We start from the raw sequence: 27,962 nt of genomic DNA, 5'->3' as shown, positions 1-27,962 counted from the left end.
TGATTAAATCAAGACTTCCATAACAATTCCCATTATCACCTGCATCATATACAACAGAGACACATCCCCGACTCCGATATGACAGACACATGGCCCCCGGTGCGCAAGCTGTGATCATCGACGTCAGAGCCTCTCCATCTGTCTCGGCGTCCTCATGAATATTCGGTGTCTGCGGTGGTGACGCCGGGCCCCTCCCCGGTGCGGAGAGTTTTGTAACAGGGTCACGTTGCGCTGCGGCACTGAACGAACAGACCTCCAAGCAGCAGCAGCAGTCTACTCTCCTCTACACGGAAGACAACACCTGCCCATAACGTATTTAACTAGATAACTACAATATTATCAGGTAAGACACCCTCCTCTTTGTGATATTCCACTAACATGACATTTTTCTGTACTGTCATTTAGATGAGAAACGTGTTAATTAGGCCAGTCAGCTGAACAGTTCTGTCAAATAAAGCTTATGGACGTGACTTAACTTAGCTAGCCAAATGTCTTGTCGGTATTTGTGGACATATATGTTGATATATGTTTTTGTAACGAGAGAAACTATGAATTATACAGTAGCTTTGTGTAGCTGTTAGGTTGTTATTGCCTTCGCAGTGGGAGGTGAGGGAGCTGACAGACAGACAGAGATAGAGAGAGAGAGAGAGGGAGATAACGTTAGTTGCAGCAGTTTATCCCTCTGGATCAAAACTAGGAGCAGCAGTTACTTTGTCTCACGACGTAGACATTTCAGTGAGTTAATTAGTATTTTCTGTTTAAATGCATCTAAATGACGACGTTGCGGGACGAAGCTAGGGCAGCAGTAGTCTAGCTAGCTAAAGATGAAGTTGTGGCCGCCTGTTGCAGACAGACGAGGACAGAGACGCTTATTACGGACTAGTAACGGGTTTAACGACATCTGAACACTGGCAAGGGCAAACTCTTTTCATAGCACCGTCTTATTGTCGATATTTACTGAAAACTACGGTAACAAGGAGTTGATGTGGTAACTAGGCAGAGGACAGTCCTTAATGTCGGGGAGTGGGGGGGGTCTGCTCCAGAGCACTACGCATCTCCTCCCCCCTCTCCTCACTACCCTCTCCTCCTCTCCTCACTACCCTCTCCTCCCCCCTCACTACCCTCTCCTCCTCTCCTCACTACCCTCTCCTCCTCTCCTCCCCCCTCTCCTCCTCTCCTCTCTCCTCTCCTCACTACCCTCTCCTCCTCTCCTCACTACCCTCTCCTCCTCTCCTCACTACCCTCTCCTCCTCTCCTCACTACCCTCTCCTCCTCTCCTCACTACCCTCTCCTCCTCTCCTCACTACCCTCTCCTCCCCCTTCTCCTCCCACCTCTCCTCCTCTCCTCACTACCCTCTCCTCCCCCTTCTCCCCTCTCCTCCTCTCCTCACTACCCTCCCCCCCCTCTCCTCCTCTCCTGCCCCCTCTCCTCCGCTACCCTCTCCTTGTCTCCTCTCCCCTCTCCTCCTCTCCTCCTCTCCTCACTACCCTCTCCTCCCCCCTCTCCTCACTACCCTCTCCTCCTCTCCTCACTACCCTCTCCTCCCCCTTCTCCTCCCCCCTCTCCTCCTCTCCTCATTACCCTCTCCTCACTACCCTCTCCTCCCCCCTCTCCTCCTCTCCTCACTACCCTCTCCTCCCCCCTCTCCTCCTCTCCTCACTACCCTCTCCTCCTCTCCTCACTACCCTCTCCTCCCCCTCACTACCCTCTCCTCCCCCCTCTCCTCCTCTCCTCCCCCCCACTACCCTCTCCTCCCCCCTCTCCTCCTCTCCTCCCCCTCACTACCCTCTCCTCCTCTCCTCACTACCCTCTCAAGCAGGTTAGCTTGAGTCATGGTGATTGGGGCGTTGTCACTGTGGGAATGTCTACTGTGTGCAGCGAGGTTATCCTGCATGACTAGTCATTTCTGGTGGTCATTGCTGTAATATATACTCAGGCTATACGCAGACTATAGGCAGACTATACGCAGACTATACTCAGGCTATACGCAGACTATAGGCAGACTATACGCAGACTATACTCAGGCTATACGCAGACTATAGGCAGACTATACGCAGACTATACTCAGGCTATACGCAGACTATACTCAGGCTATACTCAGACAATAATCAGACTAAACGAAGACTATACTCAGAATATACTCAGACTATACTCAGACAATAATCAGACTAAACGAAGACTATACTCAGAATATACTCAGACTATACTCAGACAATAATCAGACTAAACGAAGACTATAGGCAGACTATACTCAGGCTATAAGCAGACTATACTCAGACTATACTCAGACTATTATCAGACTATACGCAGAATATAGGCAGACTATACTCAGGCTATAAGCAGACTATACTCATACTATATTCAGACTATAGGCATACTATACTCAAGCTATACTAAGGTTATACTCTTTACCAGACATAACTAGAGACCCTGTCTGTCTGCCTGCTTGTCTGTCTGTCTTTCTGTCTGTCCTGCTGTCTGTCGGTCTGCTTGCCTAACGGTTTACAGGACGTGAGTCGGGCTTTATGGTATGCACGTGCAGCAGGCCTGGGTGATCCTATTAACGTGTATTGGTGCTGCTGAAGGAGACGACAGGTTGTTAGAGCTGAAGGAGACGAAAGGTTGTTAGAGCTGAAGGAGACGACAGGTTGTTAGAGCTGAAGGAGACGACAGGTTGTTAGAGCTGAAGGAGATGACAGGTTGTTAGAGCTGAAGGAGACGACAGGTTGTTAGAGCTGAAGGAGACGACAGGTTGTTAAAGCTGAAGGAGACGACAGGTTGTTAGAGCTGAAGGAGACGACAGGTTGTTAGAGCTGAAGGAGACGACAGGTTATTAAAGCTGAAGGAGATGACAGGTTGTTGGAGCTGAAGGAGATGACAGGTTGTTGGAGCTGAAGGAGATGACAGGTTGTTAGAGCTGAAGGAGACGACAGGTTGTTAGAGCTGAAGGAGATGACAGGTTGTTAGAGCTGAAGGAGATGACAGGTTGTTAGAGCTGAAGGAGATGACAGGTTGTTAGAGCTGAAGGAGACGACAGGTTGTTAGAGCTGAAGGAGACGACAGGTTGTTAGAGCTGAAGGAGATGACAGGTTGTTAGAGCTGAAGGAGACGACAGGTTGTTAGAGCTGAAGGAGATGACAGGTTGTTAGAGCTGAAGGAGACGACAGGTTGTTAGAGCTGAAGGAGATGACAGGTTGTTGGAGCTGAAGGAGACGACAGGTTGTTAAAGCTCAAAATAGAAACTCGGCTGCTTGCTGCACCACACACACAGCCTCTAAAAGCCCAGCGTCACTGTCAACAGGTGTGTTAGCTACAGGGATGGGCAAATGTGTGACACTAATCAGGCCCCCGAGGACTGAAGTTGCCCATCCCTGATCCAAATGTCTCTGGCTCCTCCGTCCTGAGAGGACTGTGTTGTCCAACTGTGTCAAGCACATTAGTCATTATAGAGTACCTCTCCTCTCTCTTTGTTCTCCTCCTCTCTCTATGTCCCCCCCGCCCCCCAACGGGAGGCCACTGTCCAGATGAGGCCTCTGCGGAATGTTCCATCTCTGTCACATTGGAAACAATGTAATTGAGTTTGGCCTCTAAACACAGCATAATGCCATCCATCCTTTAAACACAGCATAATGCCATCCATCCTTTAAATACAGCATAATGCCATCCATCCTTTAAACACAGCATAATGCCATCCATCCTTTAAACACAGCATAATGCCATCCATCCTTTAAACACAGCATAATGCCATCCATCCTTTAAACACAGCATAATGCCATCCATCCTTTAAACACAGCATAATGCCATCCATCCTTTAAACACAGCATAATGCCATCCATCCTTTAAACACAGCATAATGCCATCCATCCTTTAAACACAGCATAATGCCATCCATCCTTTAAACACAGCATAATGCCATCCATCCTCTAAACACAGCATAATGCCATCCATCCTCTAAACACAGCATAATGCCATCCATCCTTTAAACACAGCATAATGCCATCCATCCTTTAAACACAGCATAATGCCATCCATCCTTTAAACACAGCATAATGCCATCCATCCTTTAAACACAGCATAATGCCATCCATCCTCTAAACACAGCATAATGCCATCCATCCTTTAAACACAGCATAATGCCATCCATCCTCTAAACACAGCATAATGCCATCCATCCTTTAAACACAGCATAATGCCATCCATCCTCTAAACACAGCATAATGCCATCCATCCTTTAAACACAGCATAATGCCATCCATCCTTTAAACACAGCATAATGCCATCCATCCTTTAAACACAGCATAATGCCATCCATCCTTTAAACACAGCATAATGCCATCCATCCTTTAAACACAGCATAATGCCATCCATCCTTTAAACACAGCATAATGCCATCCATCCTTTAAACACAGCATAATGCCATCCATCCTTTAAACACAGCATAATGCCATCCATCCTTTAAACACAGCATAATGCCATCCATCCTTTAAACACAGCATAATGCCATCCATCCTTTAAACACAGCATAATGCCATCCATCCTCTAAACACAGCATAATGCCATCCATCCTCTAAACACAGCATAATGCCATCCATCCTTTAAACACAGCATAATGCCATCCATCCTTTAAACACAGCATAATGCCATCCATCCTCTAAACACAGCATAATGCCATCCATCCTTTAAACACAGCATAATGCCATCCATCCTTTAAACACAGCATAATGCCATCCATCCTTTAAACACAGCATAATGCCATCCATCCTTTAAACACAGCATAATGCCATCCATCCTTTAAACACAGCATAATGCCATCCATCCTTTAAACACAGCATAATGCCATCCATCCTCTAAACACAGCATAATGCCATCCATCCTTTAAACACAGCATAATGCCATCCATCCTCTAAACACAGCATAATGCCATCCATCCTTTAAACACAGCATAATGCCATCCATCCTTTAAACACAGCATAATGCCATCCATCCTTTAAACACAGCATAATGCCATCCATCCTTTAAACACAGCATAGTGCCATCCATCCTTTAAACACAGCATAATGCCATCCATCCTCTAAACACAGCATAATGCCATCCATCCTTTAAACACAGCATAATGCCATCCATCCTTTAAACACAGCATAATGCCATCCATCCTTTAAACACAGCATAATGCCATCCATCCTCTAAACACAGCATAATGCCATCCATCCTTTAAACACAGCATAATGCCATCCATCCTCTAAACACAGCATAATGCCATCCATCCTTTAAACACAGCATAATGCCATCCATCCTTTAAACACAGCATAATGCCATCCATCCTCTAAACACAGCATAATGCCATCCATCCTCTTATTAGAAACTAGCTCAGTCATGAACAGATTGCATCAGTGATTCGTATTCCTTGCAACTTTCTGAAGAGGCAACGGAATGGTAATGCCCCCTGTCTGTCTGTCTGTCTGTGTGTGTCTGTGTCTGTCTGTGTGTCTGCGGTGTGCACATTTCTACCGCTTTAGCTGCTAAAGATGCTAATGATAACCGTCTTCAGGTAGATGGGAACGCTTTAGCTGCTAAAGATGCTAATGATAACCGTCTTCAGGTAGATGGGAAGGCTTTAGCTGCTAAAGATGCTAATGGTAACCGTCTTCAGGTAGATGGGAAGGCTTTAGCTGCTAAAGATGCTAATGATAACGTCTCCAGGTAGATGGGAAGGCTTTAGCTGCTAAAGATGCTAATGGTAACCGTCTTCAGGTAGATGGGAAGGCTTTAGCTGCTAAAGATGCTAATGATAACGTCTCCAGGTAGATGGGAAGGCTTTAGCTGCTAAAGATGCTAATGGTAACCGTCTTCAGGTAGATGGGAAGGCTTTAGCTGCTAAAGATGCTAATGGTAACCGTCTTCAGGTAGATGGGAAGGCTTTAGCTGCTAAAGATGCTAATGGTAACTATCTTCAGGTAGATGGGAAGGCTTGCTAATGATAGCCGTCTTAAGGTAGATGGGAAGGCTTGCTAATGATAGCCGTCTTCAGGTAGATGAGAAGGCTTTCCCAAAAACCTTCTCAATTAAAAGTACAAAGTAGCTTACTTGGCAGAATCATGGTTATTAATCCAGTGGTGATTTATTTTGCTCCATAACTCCATCACATGAGCGCTACAGAAACTGCTTACTGTCACGATCGTTATATAAATAATCGGGCCAAGGCGCAGCGTCGAGTTCCACATATTTATTACAGTGAAACTTCAAAACAACAAAGATATAACGATCGTGAAATACGTAGCGCACACAGGCACTCATACAAAACAATATCTCACATAGCAGGTGGGAAAAGGGACAAACTAAGTATGATCCCCAATTAGAGGTAATGATTTTCAGCTGCCTCCAATTGGGAACCATACTCACACACTAACATAGAAACACAATAACTAGAACCCCCCCTAGTCAAGCTCTGACCTATTACACCATAGAGAACCCCGAGGGCTCACTATGGTCAGGGCGTGGCTACAACACTCTTGCTGGTGCACACGTGAATTAAAGGCTAACCACAAAAAATACAATTTAAAATAAAATTGATTTCTTTCAAGACCTCAAAAGTGGTGTCCTGATGTTGTTCAAGCCTTGTTGTGAACTTACAACATACAATTGAGTTGTTATTTTACGGGAAAGAAATGTGATTTTCAGAAGAGAGAGAGAGAAAACGGCGAAAGGCACCTAAAGGACTCTCAGACCATGAGAAACAAGATTCTCTGGTCTGATGAAACCAAGATTGGACCTTTTGGCCTAAATGCCGAGCGTCACATCTGTAGGAAACCTGGCACCATCCCTATGGTGAAGCATGGTGGTGGCAGCATCATGCTGTGGGGATGTTTTTCAGCAGCAGGGACTGGGAGACTAGTCAGGATCGAGGCAAAGATGAACGGATCAAAGTACAGAGAGATCCTTGATGGATACCTGCTCCAGAGCACTCGATACCTCAGACTGGGGCGAAGGTTCACCTTCCAACAGGACAACAACCCTAATAACACAGCCAAGACAACGCAGGAGTGGCTTCGGGACAAGTCTCTGAATGTCATTGAGTGGCCCAGCCAGAGCCCAGACTTGAACCCAACATCTCTGGAGACCTGAAAATAGGTGTGCATCAACGCTCCCCATCCAACCTGACTGAGCTTGAGAGGATCTGCAGAGAAGAATGGGAGAAACTCCCCAAATACAGGTGTACCAACAAAGTACTGAGTAAAGGGTCTGAATACTTATGTAAATGTGATATTTCAGTTTTTATTTTTAATACATTTGCAGAAATTTCAAAAAAATCTGTTTTTGCTTTGTTATTGTGTGTAGATTGATGAGGTGGGAAAAATCTATTTAATCAATTTTAGAATAAAGCTGTAACTGATAAAGTCAAGGGGTCTGAATACTTTCTGAAGGCCATATTATTTTACTTCTACTCAAGCAGGAAGTGTACCCATCAATCTGTGCTGTGATTTGTCATGCCTACGCGTCGCTCGTCTCTCAACCAATCTGTCTTGTAGGACATGGAACTCACATTAAAATATTCCTTAGCAACCGCCATTCATAAATGAAAACATAGTTCCTGATATCACTGAGTCCGTTTCTGTGGTAACATGGACTCTTCACAACGTGATGGAACTTTGTCGCTCCTTGTTTCAGCGAGGTGTTGTAGCCATCCAGTATCGTGAAGTACATTCACCAAATGGCTTACCAATAAAAGGACACACTGTGACGGTCGGTAGAGGAGACGGTCAGTGTGACTGACAGTGTTTTTGCTATTTGAACGATTATAACGTGACCGTAGTCATTTGACTGAAAAATAACCGTTATCCAAAGTTCCAAGACCTCCACAGTCATAGTTCTGAACAAATTGTAAAATAAGGCAAGGGGTATGAATACTTTCCGTTTTAACCGGTTAGAGTGAAGGTTTGGACCGGTTCTAGAACAGGTTTGGAACGGTTCGAGGGCAGGTTTGCACCGGTTCTGTTGTGTATGGAGAGAGCAGGACTGAAAGAGAGAGAGAGCCACGGACTAAAATAACCAACGAAGGACAGATAGAATGGTGAATGGGCAGAAAAACGAGTGGTGTGGAAAGAGAGATAGAGGGAGGAAAATACATGGAGCAGAGAGAGAGAGAGAGAGAGAGAGAGAGAGAGAGAGAGAGAGAGAGAGAGAAAGAGAGACGAGAGAGAGAGAGAGAGAGAGAGAGAGAGAGAGAGAGAGAGACGAGAGACGAGAGAGAGAGAGAGAGCGAGAGAGAGCGAGAGAGAGAGAGAGAGAGAGAGAGAGAGAGAGAGAGAGAGAGAGAGAGAGAGAGAGAGAGAGAGAGAGAGAGAGAGAGAGAGTGTGTGTGTGTCATAGTGAGCGTGTCCTCAGATCTAATGAGGACTGACAGCAGAGTTCAGACAAGGACAATTAGGTAATACCTCTCCTTTCACCATCTCTATTTCTCTTTACCCTCTCTTTCTCCCCCCACCCCCTCTCTCTCTCTCTCTCTCCTTATCTCTCTCCCCTCTCTCTTCCCCCCCCCTCTCTCTCAATTCAATTTCAATTGAAGGGGCTTTATTGGCATGGGAAACACATGTTAACATTGCCAAACCAATGTTCTTAACTGACTTGCCTAGTTAAATAAAGGATAAATAAATAAAAAAAATACAAATAAAAGTGAAGTAGATAATAAACAAAAGTGAAATAAACAATAAAAATGAACAGTAAACATTACACTCACAGAAGTTCACAAAGAATAAAGACATTTCAAATGTCATGTCCCGTGTGGCTCAGTTGGTAGAGCATGGCGCTTGCAACGCCAGGGTTGTGGGTCGGAGGGGGGACCAGGATGAATATGTATGAACTTTCCAATTTGTAAGTCGCTCTGGATAAGAGCGTCTGCTAAATGACTTAAATGTAAATGTCATATTATGTATATATACAGTGTTGTAACAATGTGCAAATAGTTAAAGTACAAAAGGGAAAATAAATAAACATAAATATAGGTTGTATTTACAATGGTGTTTGTTCTTCACTGGTTGCCCTTTTCTTGTGGCAACAGGTCACACATCTTACTGCTGTGATGGCACACTGTGGTATTTCACCCAATAGATACGGGAATTTATCAAAATCGGGTTTTTTTTTAAATTCTTCGTGGATCTGTGTTGTCTGATTGAAATATGTGTCTCTAATATGGTCATACATTGGGCAAGAGGTTAGGAAGTGCAGCTCAGTTTCCACCTCAGGCGGCCTTTCTCAATAGCAAGGCTATGCTCACTGAGTCTGTACATAGTCAAAGCTTTCCTTAAGTTTGGGTCAGTCACAGTGGTCAGGTATTCTGCCACTGTGTATTCTCTGTTTAGGGCCAAATAGCATTCTAGTTTTGAATTCTAGTTTGCTCAGTTTTTTGGTTAATTCTTTCCAATGTGTTAAGTAATTATCTTTTTGTTTTCTCATGATTTGGTTGGGTCTAATTGTGTTGCTGTCCTGGGGCTCTGTGGGGTGTGTTTGTGTTTGTGATCAGAGCCCCAGGACCAGGTTGCTGAAGGGACTCTTCACCAGGTTCATCACTCTCTCCCTCTCTTTCCATCCCTCTTCAAATCAAATTGTATTTATCACGTGTAGTTGTGGAAATGACTCAACCGTTATGTAGAAATGATGTTGAATATTATAAAACAGTACATTTATCAATCTGACTTCCTGTATTATGTGAATAAATGCAACTGTGTACGTCTCTAGAGAATCTAGTCCAGGTATCACCTCTCAGTATGACTAAACGTGTGTCTATCTTGCACCGTAAGAGACTAGATACAAACCGCTAATCCTGTTAGCCAGTGTTCTAGCATTAATGCATTACTGTATTGAGACAAGCAGATCAGAGAAGTTGGTAACCAAGCAACTACCAGGAGACCTACTAAATTATGAGACGTGCTCCCAGGGTTCCGTGGGAACAGATAAGTTGTTTTGTCCCCTGTGGTAGATCAGCCATCCAGACAATGTCATGAATTGGGGCGGCAGGTAGCCTAGTGGTTAGAGCGTTGGACTAGTAACCGAAAGGTTTGTGAGATCGAATCCCCGAGCTGACAAGGTAGAAATCTGTTGTTCTGCCCCTGAACGAGGCAGAACGTTCCTAGGCCGTCATTGAAAATAAGAATGTGTTCTTAACTGACTTGCCGAGTTAAATATAGGTTAAAAATGGTGATTGAGTCTTCCCGCTGGGCCTCTGTGCCTACAGTCACCAGAATATCACCTTTTCTCATTCTTCCACTACACGTGCTTGGTAAACAGGTGTAGACTACCAGTGAAATGCTTGGTAAACAGGTGTAGACTACCAGTGAAATGCTTGGTAAACAGGTGTAGACTACCAGTGAAATGCTTGGTAAACAACAGGTGTAGACTACCAGTGAAATGCTTGGTAAACAACAGGTGTAGACTAGCAGTGAAATGCTTGGTAAACAGGTGTAGACTAGCAGTGAAATGCTTGGTAAACAACAGGTGTAGACTACCAGTGAAATGCTTGGTAAACAACAGGTGTAGACTAGCAGTGAAATGCTTGGTAAACAGGTGTAGACTAGCAGTGAAATGCTTGGTAAACAGGTGTAGACTAGCAGTGAAATGCTTGGTAAACAACAGGTGTAGACTACCAGTGAAATGCTTGGTAAACAACAGGTGTAGACTACCAGTGAAATGCTCGGTAAACAACAGGTGTACAGAATGCGTTTCCACTGCTCCAGAGTCCAATGGCGGTGAGCTTTACACCACTCCAGCCGACGCTTGGCATTGCGCATGGTGATCTTAGGCTTGTGTGCGGCTGCTCGGCCACGGAAACCAATTTCATGAAGCTCCCAACGAACAGGTAACGTTGCTTCCAGAGGCAGTAAGTGTTGCAACCGACGATTGTTACGCGCTTCAGCACTCGGCTGTCCCGTTCTGTGAGCTTGTGTGGCCTACCACTTTGCGGCTGAGCCGTTGTTGCTCCTAGACGTTTCCACTTCACAATAACAGAACTTACAGTCGACCGGGGCAGCTCTAGCAGGGTAGACATTTGACGAACTGACTTGTTGGAAAGGTGGCTTGCTACGGCGGTGCCACGTTGAAAGTCACTAAGCTCTTCAGTATGGCCCATTCTACTGCCAATGTTTGTCTATGGAGATTGCATGGCTGTGTGTATCGGGTGTGGGTGAAATTGCCAAATCCACTAATTTGAAGGCGTGTCCACATACTTTTGTATATGTAGTGTAGGTGTGATGGGCTGAGAATAGCCGAGGGCCGGGTTTAGCCGAGGGCTGTAATAGGTCGAAAACACCATATAATCAGGAATACCAGAGACGTTTCAGGACCTTGTCATGTGGGATGTTTATCTAACTACTTTCTGAATGGAACAAAGTAGCTTTCAAATCGTAGAATAAAAATACTTTTGTTCTGTGAAAACAGGGTGGATGGGACAGAAGAGAGAGGGGTGCTGGTGAGGCATCCTGATATCACAGCATAACCTGCTATTCCACATTGGCCTAACATTCTGAATATAATATCACAGCATAACCTGCTATTCTACATTGGCCTAACATTCTGAATATAATATCACAGCATAACCTGCTATTCCACATTGGCCTAACATTCTGAATATAATATCACAGCATAACCTGCTATTCCACATTGGCCTAACATTCTGAATATAATATCACAGCATAACCTGCTATTCTACATTGGCCTAACATTCTGAATATAATATCACAGCATAACCTGCTATTCTACATTGGCCTAACATTCTGAATATAATATCACAGCATAACCTGCTATTCCACATTGGCCTAACATTCTGAATATAATATCACAGCATAACCTGCTATTCTACATTGGCCTAACATTCTGAATATAATATCAAAGCATAACCTGCTATTCTACATTGGCCTAACATTCTGAATATAATATCACAGCATAACCTGCTATTCTACATTGGCCTAACATTCTGAATATAATATCACAGCATAACCTGCTATTCCACATTGGCCTAACATTCTGAATATAATATCACAGCATAACCTGCTATTCCACATTGGCCTAACATTCTGAATATAATATCACAGCATAACCTGCTATTCTACATTGGCCTAACATTCTGAATATAATATCACAGCATAACCTGCTATTCCACATTGGCCTAACATTCTGAATATAATATCACAGCATAACCTGCTATTCTACATTGGCCTAACATTCTGAATATAATATCACAGCATAACCTGCTATTCCACATTGGCCTAACATTCTGAATATAATATCACAGCATAACCTGCTATTCCACATTGGCCTAACATTCTGAATATAATATCACAGCATAACCTGCTATTCTACATTGGCCTAACATTCTGAATATAATATCACAGCATAACCTGCTATTCTACATTGGCCTAACATTCTGAATATAATATCACAGCATAACCTGCTATTCCACATTGGCCTAACATTCTGAATATAATATCACAGCATAACCTGCTATTCTACATTGGCCTAACATTCTGAATATAATATCAAAGCATAACCTGCTATTCTACATTGGCCTAACATTCTGAATATAATATCACAGCATAACCTGCTATTCTACATTGGCCTAACATTCTGAATATAATATCACAGCATAACCTGCTATTCCACATTGGCCTAACATTCTGAATATAATATCACAGCATAACCTGCTATTCCACATTGGCCTAACATTCTGAATATAATATCACAGCATAACCTGCTATTCTACATTGGCCTAACATTCTGAATATAATATCAAAGCATAACCTGCTATTCTACATTGGCCTAACATTCTGAATATAATATCACAGCATAACCTGCTATTCTACATTGGCCTAACATTCTGAATATAATATCACAGCATAACCTGCTATTCTACATTGGCCTAACATTCTGAATATAATATCAAAGCATAACCTGCTATTCTACATTGGCCTAACATTCTGAATATAATATCACAGCATAACCTGCTATTCTACATTGGCCTAACATTCTGAATATAATATCACAGCATAACCTGCTATTCCACATTGGCCTAACATTCTGAATATAATATCACAGCATAACCTGCTATTCTACATTGGCCTAACATTATGAATATAATATCACAGCATAACCTGCTATTCTACATTGGCCTAACATTATTAATATAATATCACAGCATAACCTGCTATTCTACATTGGCCTAACATTCTGAATATAATATCACAGCATAACCTGCTATTCTACATTGGCCTAACATTCTGAATATAATATCACAGCATAACCTGCTATTCTACATTGGCCTAACATTCTGAATATAATATCACAGCATAACCTGCTATTCCACATTGGCCTAACATTCTGAATATAATATCACAGCATAACCTGCTATTCTACATTGGCCTAACATTCTGAATATAATATCACAGCATAACCTGCTATTCTACATTGGCCTAACATTCTGAATATAATATCAAAGCATAACCTGCTATTCTACATTGGCCTAACATTCTGAATATAATATCACAGCATAACCTGCTATTCTACATTGGCCTAACATTCTGAATATAATATCACAGCATAACCTGCTATTCCACATTGGCCTAACATTCTGAATATAATATCACAGCATAACCTGCTATTCTACATTGGCCTAACATTCTGAATATAATATCACAGCATAACCTGCTATTCTACATTGGCCTAACATTATGAATATAATATCACAGCATAACCTGCTATTCTACATTGGCCTAACATTATGAATATAATATCACAGCATAACCTGCTATTCTACATTGGCCTAACATTCTGAATATAATATCACAGCATAACCTGCTATTCCACATTGGCCTAACATTCTGAATATAATATCACAGCATAACCTGCTATTCCACATTGGCCTAACATTCTGAATATAATATCACAGCATAACCTGCTATTCTACATTGGCCTAACATTCTGAATATAATATCACAGCATAACCTGCTATTCTACATTGGCCTAACATTCTGAATATAATATCACAGCATAACCTGCTATTCCACATTGGCCTAACATTCTGAATATAATATCACAGCATAACCTGCTATTCTACATTGGCCTAACATTCTGAATATAATATCACAGCATAACCTGCTATTCTACATTGGCCTAACATTATGAATATAATATCACAGCATAACCTGCTATTCTACATTGGCCTAACATTATGAATATAATATCATAGCATAACCTGCTATTCTACATTGGCCTAACATTATGAATATAATATCACAGCATAACCTGCTATTCTACATTGGCCTAACATTATGAATATAATATCACAGCATAACCTGCTATTCTACATTGGCCTAACATTATGAATATAATATCACAGCATAACCTGCTATTCTACATTGGCCTGTGACAGACAGACAGTTAGACAGTTAGGTAGAAATACAGACAGTCACAGACAGACAGACAGAGAGAGACAGAGAGAGAGAGACTGTCTGTATTGCTACCTAACTGTCTGTCTGTGACTGTCTGTATTTCTAACTGTCTGTCTGTCTGTCTCTCCCCCAGGATGCCTCACCAGTACCCAGCTCTGACCACAGAACAGAAGAAGGAGCTGCAGGAGATAGCAGAGAGGATCACGGCTCCAGGGAAAGGAATCCTGGCTGCAGATGAGTCCACCGGTCAGTGGCTGTGTGTGTGTCTAATGTGTGTGTGCCTCTAAAGTGTGTGTGTGTGTGTATGTCTAACGTGTGTGTGTCTAATGTGTGTCTCTAACGTGTGTGTGTGTCTAACGTGTGTGTGTGTCTAACGTGTGTGTCTAGTGTGTGTGTGTGTGTGTGTCTCTCTAACGTGTGTGTGTGTGTGTGTGTCTAACGTGTGTGTGTGTCTAACGTGTGTGTGTGTGTGTGTGTGTGTGTGTCTCTCTAACGTGTTTGTGTGTGTGTGTGTGTCTAACGTGTGTGTGTGTGTGTGTGTCTCTCTAACGTGTTTGTGTGTGTGTGTGTGTGTGTGTGTCTAACGTGTGTGTGTGTGTGTGTGTCTCTCTAACGTGTTTGTGTGTGTGTCTCTCTAACGTGTGTGTGTCTAACGTGTGTGTGTGTGTGTGTCTCTCTAACGTGTTTGTGTGTGTGTGTGTGTCTAACGTGTGTGTGTGTGTGTGTGCAGGCAGCATGGGTAAGCGTCTCAACCCCATCGGGGTAGAGAACACAGAGGAGAACCGTCGTCTGTATCGCCAGCTGCTGTTCACGGCCGATGAGAGAATGGACGCTTGTATTGGGGGAGTGATCTTCTTCCACGAGACTCTCTACCAGAACACTGATGACGGGACCAACTTCTCCCAGCTCATCAAGGACAGGGGGATTGTAGTGGGTATCAAGGTAGGGACACACACATTAGCAGACACACACACATTAGCAGACACACACACACACACACACACATTAACAGAAACACACACACACACACATTAGCAGACACACACACACACGTTTATTAATACCCGGTGGATTAGTTTAGTTTAAGGACACTGAGGTCACCAGGCAGAGGGAGAACACACAGTGTGTTTGTTAACCTCAAATGTTTGATAAATCTTCTATCTGTTTGCGGTGAGAGTGTTGAAAAGGATCCACCAGAGAGCAATGCCACCCCTATTTCCACTTCCATCCAACGATCTATATAAACCCTGGATTAACTGATGCTATGTATTGGCCATGGAGAGGCTTTGAAGCCACCGTTCGGCCATATTGTCTCTCCCCAGTAGGAGCAGTCCTCCATAGGAATGAATGGAATTCTACTGTATTTCAATTAAATGTTTCAAGGACAAAATTATAAGTATTTAAGTATTTTGGGGTTGTAGTGGGGACAGTAACATTAGTAATCTCATAAAATTATATTTTAAGAAAAATGTTTATATATTTTTAATGTTTAGCTCACATAATATAATTTAAATATATTCCCCAATGGTGGAACAAACTCCCTCACGACGCCAGGACAGCGGAGTCAATCACCACCTTCCGGAGACACCTGAAACCCCACCTCTTTAAGGAATACCTAGGATAGGATAAAGTAATCCTTCTCACCCCCCCCCCCCCCCTTAAAAGATTTAGATGCACTATTGTAAAGTGGCTGTTCCACTGGATGTCATAAGGTGAATGCACCAATTTGTAAGTCGCTCTGGATAAGAGCGTCTGCTAAATGACTTAAATGTAAATGTAATGTAAATGTTAAAAGTATACATTATGATGTCTGTAATATAATAATGTGGCAAAAGCAAATTTACATTTTAGTAATTTAGCAGACTCTGTTATCCAGGGAGATTTACAGGAAGTACATTCATCTACAGATAGCTAGGTGGGACAACCACATATCACATAGTAATTACATTTAATTGAATTACAATAATCCCACAGCAAAGTCAGAGCTAATAAGGGGGGGGTTAAGTGTTAGTTCACAACAAGTTTGAACGGTTTGAACGGTTTGGTAGTATGGATAGCCTAGCTATCGAACGGTTTGGTCATATGGATAGCCTAGCTATCGAACTGTCTGGTAATATGGATAGCCTAGCTATTGAACGGTTTGGTAATATGCATAGCCTAGCTATTGAACGGTTTGGTAATATGCATAGCCTAGCTATTGAACGGTTTGGTAATATGCATAGCCTAGCTATTGAACGGTTTGGTAATATGGATAGCCTAGCTATTGAACAGTTTGGTAATATGGGTAGCCTAGCTATTGAATGGTTTGGTAATATGGATAGCCTAGCTATTGAACGGTTTGGTAATATGCATAGCCTAGCTATTGAACGGTTTGGTAATATGCATAGCCTAGCTATTGAACGGTTTGGTAATATGGATAGCCTAGCTATTGAACAGTTTGGTAATATGGGTAGCCTAGCTATTGAATGGTTTGGTAATATGGATAGCCTAGCTATTGAACGGTTTGGTAATATGGATAGCCTAGCTATTGAACGGTTTGGTAATATGGATAGCCTAGCTATTGAACAGTTTGGTAATATGCATAGCCTAGCTATTGAACGGTTTGGTAGTATGGATAGCCTAGCTATTGAACGGTTTGGACTAAAGACGTGTTTGCTGCTGACAGGCTATTCGTCTGCGCTACAGCAAAGCCGAGTCAGCTGTGCTCAGGCCATGGCTCTCACAGCCAGGGAGAGTGAGATAGGCTACAATGACTCATGATGCAAAACAACATCCCAACAACAACAACCCAAAACTTTAGTGGTCAAAATCATTCATCTTGGGGCAACGGGGGGAGCGGGGTTCCAAAACGCATTCATATCACGCAGTTTTAACATTTATCTACTGTAAATTATCTTTTTTAAATATTTTTTTACAGACTCGCAAAAAAATAAGGGAAACTTGGCACCGCCTGTTTTAATTTGCTCCATCACTCAGGCAGCCAGGTGTAGGCTACGGCGAACAGCTATTTGCCTCCGCTCAACTCCATCACTCAGGCAGCCAGGTGTAGGCTACGGCGAACAGCTATTTGGCTCCGCTCAGCTCAGTCGTGACTCAGGAAGAGGAAGAACTTTGCAGGTGTTTCTGATTAGTAAGTAGTATCATGCTGGTGGCTGGTAACTCCTCACGTCATCTCAGAGGGGAATCTCAAGGCATTGACACGGAAAATGACGGAAGTTACCACTACGGATTTCCATCTTCAAGCCCAAATATATCATACTTTGACTAAAACGATGACTTATTGACTTCACATTGTTGTGCTCATGGGTATTAAGTCTGTCTGTCTGTCTGTCTGTCTGTCTGTCTGTCTGTCTGTCTCTCTCTCTCTCTCTCTCTCTCTCTCTCTCTCTCTCTCTCTCTCTCTCTCTCTCTCTCTCTCTCTCTCTCTCTCTCTCTCTCTCTCTCTCTCTCTCTCTCTCTCTCTCTCTCTCTCTCTCTCTCTCTCTCTCTCTCTCTCCCCTTTGTAGGTGGATAAAGGTGTTGTCCCCCTGGCCGGAACCGATGGAGAGACCACAACCCAGGGTGAGAACACACAGTCAATCACCAACCCAGGGTGAGAACACACAGTCAATCACCAACCCAGGGTGAGAACACACAGTCAATCACCAACCCAGGGTGAGAACACACAGTCAATCACCAACCCAGGGTGATAACACACACACAGTCAATCACCAACCCAGGGTGAGAACACACACAGTCAATCACCAACCCAGGGTGATAACACACAGTCAATCACCAACCCAGGGTGAAAACACACACAGTCAATCACCAACCCAGGGTGATAACACACACACAGTCAATCACCAACCCAGGGTGATGACACACACACAGTCAATCACCAACCCAGGGTGAGAACACACACAGTCAATCACCAACCCAGGGTGAGAACACACAGTCAATCACCAACCCAGGGTGAGAACACACAGTCAATCACCAACCCAGGGTGAAAACACACACAGTCAATCACCAACCCAGGGTGATAACACACAGTCAATCACCAACCCAGGGTGAGAACACACACAGTCAATCACCAACCCAGGGTGATAACACACACACACTCAATCACCAACCCAGGGTGAGAACACACACAGTCAATCACCAACCCAGGGTGATAACACACAGTCAATCACCAACCCAGGGTGAGAACACACAGTCAATCACCAACCCAGGGTGATAACACACAGTCAATCACCAACCCAGGGTGAGAACACACAGTCAATCACCAACCCAGGGTGAGAACACACAGTCAATCACCAACCCAGGGTGAGAACACACAGTCAATCACCAACCCAGGGTGAGAACACACAGTCAATCACCAACCCAGGGTGAGAACACACAGTCAATCACCAACCCAGGGTGAAAACACACAGTCAATCACCAACCCAGGGTGAAAACACACAGTCAATCACCAACCCAGGGTGAAAACACACAGTCAATCACCAACCCAGGGTGATAACACACAGTCAATCACCAACCCAGGGTGAGAACACACAGTCAATCACCAACCCAGGGTGAGAACACACAGTCAATCACCAACCCAGGGTGAGAACACACAGTCAATCACCAACCCAGGGTGATAACACACAGTCAATCACCAACCCAGGGTGATGACACACACAGTCAATCACCAACCCAGGGTGATAACACACACACAGTCAATCACCAACCCAGGGTGAGACACACACAGTCAATCACCAACCCAGGGTGATAACACACAGTCAATCACCAACCCAGGGTGAGAACACACAGTCAATCACCAACCCAGGGTGATAACACACAGTCAATCACCAACCCAGGGTGAGAACACACAGTCAATCACCAACCCAGGGTGAGAACACACAGTCAATCACCAACCCAGGGTGAGAACACACAGTCAATCACCAACCCAGGGTGAGAACACACAGTCAATCACCAACCCAGGGTGAGAACACACAGTCAATCACCAACCCAGGGTGAGAACACACAGTCAATCACCAACCCAGGGTGATAACACACAGTCAATCACCAACCCAGGGTGAGAACACACAGTCAATCACCAACCCAGGGTGATAACACACAGTCAATCACCAACCCAGGGTGAGAACACACAGTCAATCACCAACCCAGGGTGAGAACACACAGTCAATCACCAACCCAGGGTGATAACACACACAGTCAATCACCAACCCAGGGTGATAACACACAGTCAATCACTATAATAAACTCTCTAGCTGCTTAATCAGTTACTTGGAGCTATTGGTTGTACATAACCACATAGCCACATAACTACATAACCACATAACTACATAACCACATAACTATATAACTACATAACCGTGTGTGTGTGTGTGTGTGTGTGTGTGTGTGTGTGTGTGTGTGTGTGTGTGTGTGTGTGTGTGTGTGTGTGTGTGTGTGTGTGTAGGTCTGGACGGCCTGGCAGAGCGTTGTGCTCAGTATAAGAAGGATGGAGCAGACTTCGCTAAGTGGCGTAGCGTCCTGAAGATCAGCGACAACACCCCCTCAGAACTCGCCATCATGGAGAACGCCAACGTACTGGCACGCTACGCCAGCATCTGTCAACAGGTAGTGTGTATGTGTGTGTGTGTGTGTGTGTGTGTGTGTGTGTGTGTGTGTGTGTGTGTGTGTGTGTGTGTGTAACACCCCTGTGTGTGTTTTTCAGAACGGCATCGTTCCCATCGTGGAGCCTGAGATCCTTCCTGACGGAGACCACGACCTGAAACGTTGTCAGTACATCACTGAGAAGGTATTGGCCCAACCTGGCAACCCTGACCCAACCTTGCGCCCTTTACCCAACCTGGAGACCCTGACCCAACCTGGCAACCCTGACCCAACCTGGCGACCCTGACCCAACCTGGCGCCCTTTACCCAACCTGGTGACCCTGACCCAACCTGACGATACTGACCCAACCTGGCGATACTGACCCAACATGGCAACCTCGAGCCAACCTGGCAACCCTAGCACTACCCAACCTGGCACTAACTTAACCTCGCAACCCTAACACAAACGCAACCCTATCACTTACCCTAACCCAATCTGGAAAACCTAACCCAATCCTATCACTTTCCCAACCTGGCAACCCTAACCCAATCTGGAAAACCTAACCCAATCCTATCACTAACCCAACCTGGCAACCCTAACCCAATCTGGAAAACCTAACCCTGGCAACCCTAACACAATCTGGAAACCTTAACCAAATCCTATCACTTACCCAACCTGGCAACCCTAACCCAATCTGGAAAACCTAACCCAATCCTATCACTAACCCAACCTGGCAACCCTAACCCAATCTGGAAAACGTAACCCTGGCAACCCTAACACAATCTGGAAACCCTAACCAAATCCTATCACTAACCCAACCTGGCAACCCTAACACAATCTGGAAACCCTAACCCAATCCTATCATTAACCCAACCTGGCAACCCTAACCCAATCTGGAAATCCTAACCCAATCCTATCACTTACCCAACCTGGCAACCCTAACACAATCTGGAAACCCTAACCCAATCCTATCACTAACCCAATCTGGCGACCCTAACCCAATCTGGCAACCCTAACCCAATCCTATCACTTACCCAACCTGGCAACCCTAACCCAATCTGGAAACCCTAACCCAATCTGGAAACCCTAACCCAATCCTATCACTAACCCAATCTGGCGACCCTAACCCAATCTGGCGACCGTAACCCAATCTGGCAACCCTAACCCAATCCTATCACTAACCCAACCCTATCCCAACCTAGCAACCTGTTGAACATGATATGAGTTTCGGACCTCTCTCTTTCTCCGTCTCCCTCTTTCTCTGTCTATCTGTAGGTTCTGTCTGCGGTGTACAAGGCCCTATCAGACCACCACGTCTATCTGTCTGTCTGTAGGATCTGTCTGCGGTGTACAAGGTCCTATCAGACCACCACATCTATCTGTCTGTCTGTAGGTTCTGTCTGCGGTGTACAAGGCCCTATCAGACCACCATGTATATCTGTCTGTCTGTAGGTTCTGTCTGCGGTGTACAAGGCCCTATCAGACCACCACGTCTATCTGTCTGTCTGTAGGTTCTGTCTGCGGTGTACAAGGCCCTATCAGACCACCATGTCTATCTGGAGGGGACCCTGCTGAAGCCCAACATGGTGACTCCCGGACACTCCTGCCCCCAAAAATACACTAATGAGGAGATCGCCATGGCTACGGTCACTGCCCTCCGCCGCACCGTACCCCCTGCCGTCACAGGTACACACACACACACACACACACACACACACACACACACACACACACACAGACGGACATGCATGCTCACATAGACACTTTATATTTGTGTGAATGTTTTACATTCTGTCTATATCTAACTGCATGTGCGTCTATCCTTCCCCTCCCTCCCTCCCTCCCTCCCTCCCTCCCTCCCTCCCTCCCTCCCTCCCTCCCTCTCTCCCTCCCTCCCTCCCTCCCTCCTCCCTTCCTTCCTTCCTCTTCCCTCCCTCCCTTCCTCCCCCTTCCCATCCTCCCTCCCTCCTCCCTTCCTTCCTTCCTCTTCCCTCTCTTCCTCTTCCCTCCCTTCCTATTCCCTCCCTCCCTCCTCCCTCCCTTCCTCTTCCCTTCTTCCTCCCTCCCTCCCCCCCTCCCTCCCTCCCTCCCTCCCTCCCTCCCTCCCTCCCTCCCTCCCTCCCTCCCTCCTCCCTTCCTTCCTCTTCCCTCCCTCCCTTCCTCCCCCCTCCCATCCTCCCTCCCTCCCTCCTCCCTTCCTTCCTCTTCCCTCCCTTCCTCTTCCCTCCCTTCCTCTTCTCTCCCTTCCTATTCCCTCCCTCCCTCCTCCATCCCTTCCTCCTCCCTTCCTCCTCCCTCCCTTCCTCTTCCCTCCCTCCCTCCCTCCCTCCCTCCCTCCCTTCTTCATCCCTCCCTTCCTCCTCCCTCCCTTCCTCCTCCCTCCCTCCCTCCCTCCCTCCCTCCCTCCTCAGGTGTGACGTTCCTGTCAGGGGGCCAGTCAGAGGAGGAGGCCAGTATTAACCTGAATGCTATCAACACCTGTCCTCTGGGTAAACCCTGGGCCTTGACCTTCTCCTATGGTCGTGCCCTGCAGGCCTCAGCCCTCAACGCCTGGAGAGGAGAGAGAGACAACGAGAAGGCTGCTGCAGAAGAGTTCCTTAAACGGGCTGAGGTGGGTGGAGAGGGGGTATGGGGTGTGGGTACAAAATAACTCTTCAGCACAGGACCTTCTATCTCTACATCTGTCTTCTACCACCTATCCATCTCTTCTATCTATCTAACTCTAAATCTGTCTTCTACCACCTATCTATCTATCTAACTCTAAATCTGTCTTCTACCACCTATCCATCTCTTCTATCTATCTAACTCTAAATCTGTCTTCTACCACCTATCCATCTCTTCTATCTATCTAACTCTAAATCTGTCTTCTACCACCTATCCATCTCTTCTATCTATCTAACTCTAAATCTGTCTTCTACCACCTATCCATCTCTTCTATCTATCTAACTCTACATCTGTCTTCTACCACCTATCCATCTCTTCTATCTATCTAACTCTAAATCTGTCTTCTACTACCTATCTATCTATTCTATCTATCTATCTAACTCCTCCCCCTCATATTTTCTATCTATGTAACTCCCCCCCCCTCTCTTCTATCTATGTAACTCCTCCCCCTCATCTATTCTATCTATGTAACTCCTCCCATCTATGTAACTCCTCCCCCTCATATATTCTATCTATGTAACTCCTCCCCCTCATCTTTTCTATCTATGTAACTCCTCCCCCCTCATCTCTTCTATCTATGTAACTCCTCCCCCTCATCTCTTCTATCTATGTAACTCCTCCCCCTATCTCTTCTATCTATCTATGTAACTCCTCCCCTCATCTCTTCTATCTATGTAACTCCTCCCCTCACTCTTCTATCTATGTAACTCCTCCCCCCTCATCTTTTATATCTATCTATGTAACTCCTCCCACCTCATATTTTATATCTATCTATATAACTCCTCCCCCCTCATCTCTTCTATCTTTCAATGTAACTCCTCCCCTCATCTCTTCTATCTATCTATGTAACTCCTCCCCCCTCATCTCTTCTATATATCTATGTAACTCCTCCCCCCTCATCTATTCTATCTATGTAACTCCTCCCCCTCATCTCTTCTATCTATCTATGTAACTCCTCCCCCCTCATCTCTTCTATCTATGTAACTCCTCCCCCCCTCATCTCTTCTATCTATCTATGTAACTCCTCCCCCCTCATCTCTTCTATATATCTATGTAACTCCTCCCCTCATCTCTTCTATCTATGTAATTCCTCCCCCCTCATCTTTTCTATCTATGTAACTCCTCCCTCCTCATCTCTTCTATATATCTATGTAACTCCTCCCCTCATCTTTTCTATCTGTGTAACTCCTCCCCCCTCATCTCTTCTAGCGATGTAACTCCTCCCCCCTCATCTATTATATCTATGTAACTCCTCCCCCCTCATCTCTTCTATCTATCTATGTAACTCCTCCCCCCTCATCTATTCTATCTATCTATGTAACTCCTCCCCCCTCATCTCTTCTATCTATCTATGTAACTCCTCCCCTCATCTTTTCTATCTATGTAACTCCTCCCCCCTCATCTATTCTATCTATCTATGTAACTCCTCCCCCCTCCACTCTTCTATCTATGTAACTCCTCCCCCCTCATCTCTTCTAACCTATGTAACTCCTCCCCCTAATCTCTTCTATCTATCTATGTAACTCCTCCCCCCTCATCTCTTCTATCTATGTAACTCCTCCCCCCTCACCCTTTCTATCTATGTAACTCCCCCCCCCCTCATCTCTTCTATCTATGTAACTCCTCCCCCTCATCTCTTCTATCTATCTATGTAACTCCTCCCCCCCCTCATCTCTTCTATCTATGTAACTCCTCCCCCTCATCTCTTCTATCTATGTAACTCCTCCCCCTCATCTCTCTCCTCCAGGTGAATGGTCTGGCTGCCCAGGGGAAGTATGAGTCAACAGGAGACAGCGGAGCGGCGGGACAGTCTCTCTACGTGGCCAATCACGCGTACTGAACACCCCACGCCAACATCACAACCCACCGCTGCAGCCCCTCCCCTCACCCACCAACCACAGACCTGCGTTGTCTACCGTATTTTAGAAACACCACCGTTGTCATGGCAACATTCCGATGTGGTTAATATGAGTATTAATTAGTATGGGGAGTTGATGCTAAAGGGAGAGAGGGCGGTATCATGAAGAAGCTTTATTAAGTCCCAAATTGAATCCTATTCCCTATACAGACCTGGTCTAAAGTAGTGCACTATATAGGGAATAGGGTTCCATAGGGCTCTGGTCAATAGTAGTGACCAACCAGAGAGAAGATAACATCAGATAGGGACCAATCAGATACTAGATTACATCAGACAGACACCAGGGTGTGAAGTGTTGAGTTCCAGTTAGGAATGAGTAAGAAGAGAGGGATGAGAGAGAGGGGAGAGATAGTGAGAGGAGGGAGAGCGAAAGAGGAGAGAGAGAGAGAGAGGGAAAGAGAAGAGGGAGAGAGAGAGAGAGAGGAGAGAGAGAGAGGAGGGAGAGAGAGGAGGGAGAATGAGAGGGAGAGAGAGGTACCAATGTCAGCTAGAGACTGAACACAAAGGGTGGAAGGACAGACAAACAGCTAACCACTGACCACCAAGTCTCATTCTCTAACCTCTGTCTGTTTCTCACACACCTAACTATCTAGCTGTCAATCAGTCAATAAACTACTGATAATAACTGTATTACTTGCCATCTAAAACAGTCGCTGGGAATGGCCCAGTGTGTTTTAACAGTTTGTGGGAACGGCCCAGTGTGTGTTAACAGTTTGTGGCAACGGCCAGTGTGTTGTCTAGGACTACTGCACTCCTCTGATTATAATACTAGCTTTAAAGTACACAATCAATGTGTTATTATGTGTTGTGTTGTGAGAGCGACCGTGTAGTTATTATGTGATGCTTCTGTGTCTTACTCGCCCCCCTCTCCCCCACCGGTGGAACAGTCCGGAGGTGAGGGTGAATCCTATTGGCTGGTCTGGGTGGAGTGTGGGGTTTGTAGGGGGGACCAGTCAGTCACTACTGCGTTGGAATAATGTGACATTTGTTGATGTTCCTTTGTTTGTTTGTTTGTTTGTTGTTCTCTAAAACGCTTGTTGTGATGAATAGTGGGGGGAAAACTAACAGAAAATCTACAATAAATATTACAAAATAGTTAGAAACATTTGATGTGAATCGCTTTCTTCTTCCTCCACCTCCTACTCTGCAGTCAACAAACAGCCTGTCAATTACAGTGTTTTATACAGTAGGTTAATACCAGCCTGTCAATTAGTGTTTTATACAGTAGGTTTATACCAGCCTGTCAATTACAGTGTTTTATACAGTAGGTTAATACCAGCCTGTCAATTACAGTGTTTTATACAGTAGGTTTATACCAGCCTGTCAATTAGTGTTTTATACAGTAGGTTTATACCAGCCTGTCAATTAGTGTTTTATACAGTAGGTTTATACCAGCCTGTCAATTACAGTGTTTTATACAGTAGGTTTATACCAGCCTGTCAATTAGTGTTTTATACAGTAGGTTAATACCAGCCTGTCAATTACAGTGTTTTATACAGTAGGTTAATACCAGCCTGTCAATTACAGTGTTTTACACAGTAGGTTAATACCAGCCTGTCAGTTAGTGTTTTATACAGTAGGTTAATACCAGCCTGTCAATTACAGTGTTTTATACAGTAGGTTAATACCAGCCTGTCAGTTAGTGTTTTATACAGTAGGTTTATACCAGCCTGTCTATTAGTGTTTTATACAGTAGGTTAATACCAGCCTGTCAATTAGTGTTTTATACATTTACATTTAAGTCATTTAGCAGACGCTCTTATCCAGAGCGACTTACAAATTGTAGGTTAATACCAGCCTGTCAATTAGTGTTTTATACAGTAGGTTTATACCAGCCTGTCAATTAGTGTTTTATACAGTAGCTTTATACCAGCCTGCCAATTACAGTGTTTTATACAGTAGGTTTATACCAGCCTGGATGTCTGATACTCTAGTGGACGCTCTAACCACTGAGGTATAGACCTGGGGAACAGGATGTCTGATACTCTAGTGGCCCTAGTCTACCTCTAACCACTGAGGTATAGACCTGGGGAACAGGATGTCTGATACTCTAGTGGCCCTAGTCTACCTCTAACCACTGAGATATGATAAGACGCTGGGGATCAAGATGTCCGACTGTTATTTTCAAGGTAATCTACTCACGTTCGCATACTCCGGTTCATGGACCGTCTATAATCAAATCAAATTGTGTTTCTCAAATGCTTTGTAAACAACAGGTGTAGACTTACAGTGGAATGCTTACTTACGGGCCCTTGCCAACAATGCAGAGAAAAAGAAAATAGAGAATTAATTGCAAAGTAACACTTAATAATAAATACACAATGAGTAACGATAACTTGTCTATATAAAATCGAGCACACAGCCATGCAATCTCCATAGACAAACATTGTCAGTAGAATGGCCTGTACTGAAGAGCTCAGTGACTTTCAACGTGGCACCGTCATAGGATTCCACCTTTCCAACAAGTCAGTTAGAATTGAGAATTTTGCAGACCATGTGTGTTAATTATTAATTGCAGAAGAGCTAGGAAGATGGGTGCACTCTATATGTGCTCTGGGTCATTAGACACCGTTAGACATGCACCTGTCTGGGGGGTTGGACACGACTGGTTATTCCTGTAACTGTGTTATGGCCTGATATGTACTGTTGCTATGGTTACACCAGCAGGAGGGTTAAGACATTTTACCACAACTTTGGAAGTATGCTTGGGCTCATTGTCCATTTGGAAGACCCACTTGCGACCAAGCTTTAACTTCCTGACTGATGTCTTGAGATATTGCTTCAATGTATCCATATAATTTTCCTTTCTCATGATGCCATCTATTTTGTGAAGTGCACCAGTCCCTCCTGCAGCAAAGCAGCCCCACAACATGATGCTGCCACCCCCGTGCTTCACGGTTGGAATTCTGTTCTTCGACTTGCAAGCCTCCCTCTTTTTCCTCCAAACATAACGATGGTCATTATGGCCAAACAGTTCTATTTTTGTTTCATCTGACCAGAGGACATTTCTCCAAAAAGTATGATCTTTGTCCCCATGTGCAGTTGCAAACCGTAGTCTGGCTTTTTTTATGGTGGTTTTGAAGCAGTGGCTTCTTCCTTGCTGAGTGGCCTTTCAGGTTATGTTGATATTAGACTCGTTTTACTGTGGATATAGATCATTTTGTACCTGTTTCCTCCAGCATCTTCACAAGGTCCTTTGCTGTTGTTCTGGGATTGATTAGCATTCTTCGCACCAAAGTACGTTCATCTCTAGGAGACAGAACGCGTCTCCTTCTTGACTCTTGGTTGACAGCGTTGGGGGAGGGGTAATGTATTGATGCTCGAGTGCCAAATCAACACAAATTTGTTTCTATTCGTCTTTGTTACTTC

General features: G+C 44.5%; 1 protein-coding gene across 2 annotated transcripts; it reads left to right on the top strand.

The window, feature by feature from the left end:
* The first annotated feature begins 36 nt into the window (after positions 1–36).
* aldocb (aldolase C, fructose-bisphosphate, b) lies at positions 37–25,698 on the top strand. 2 transcript variants are annotated; one of them, XM_071362909.1, is made up of 10 exons: positions 227–343; positions 11,429–11,459; positions 14,567–14,679; positions 15,164–15,375; positions 17,940–17,994; positions 19,874–20,034; positions 20,132–20,215; positions 21,523–21,697; positions 22,423–22,622; positions 24,423–25,698. In XM_071362909.1, exons 2-10 carry the CDS (start codon positions 11,434–11,436, stop codon positions 24,513–24,515), a joined length of 1,119 nt encoding a protein of 372 aa, XP_071219010.1. In that variant the 5' UTR covers positions 227–343; positions 11,429–11,433; the 3' UTR covers positions 24,516–25,698. The 2 variants fall into 2 exon arrangements, with proteins under 2 accessions (XP_071219011.1, XP_071219010.1); XM_071362910.1 differs by lacking the exon at positions 11,429–11,459 and having other exon boundaries at positions 37–343.
* The last annotated feature ends 2,264 nt before the right edge of the window (positions 25,699–27,962 follow it).

This window comes from Salvelinus alpinus, chromosome 24, assembly GCF_045679555.1.
Source record: "Salvelinus alpinus chromosome 24, SLU_Salpinus.1, whole genome shotgun sequence".
NCBI lineage: Eukaryota > Metazoa > Chordata > Actinopteri > Salmoniformes > Salmonidae > Salvelinus > Salvelinus alpinus.
The sequence above is the reverse complement of the archived record's forward strand: the minus strand, read 5'-3'. Positions and strand labels throughout refer to the sequence as shown.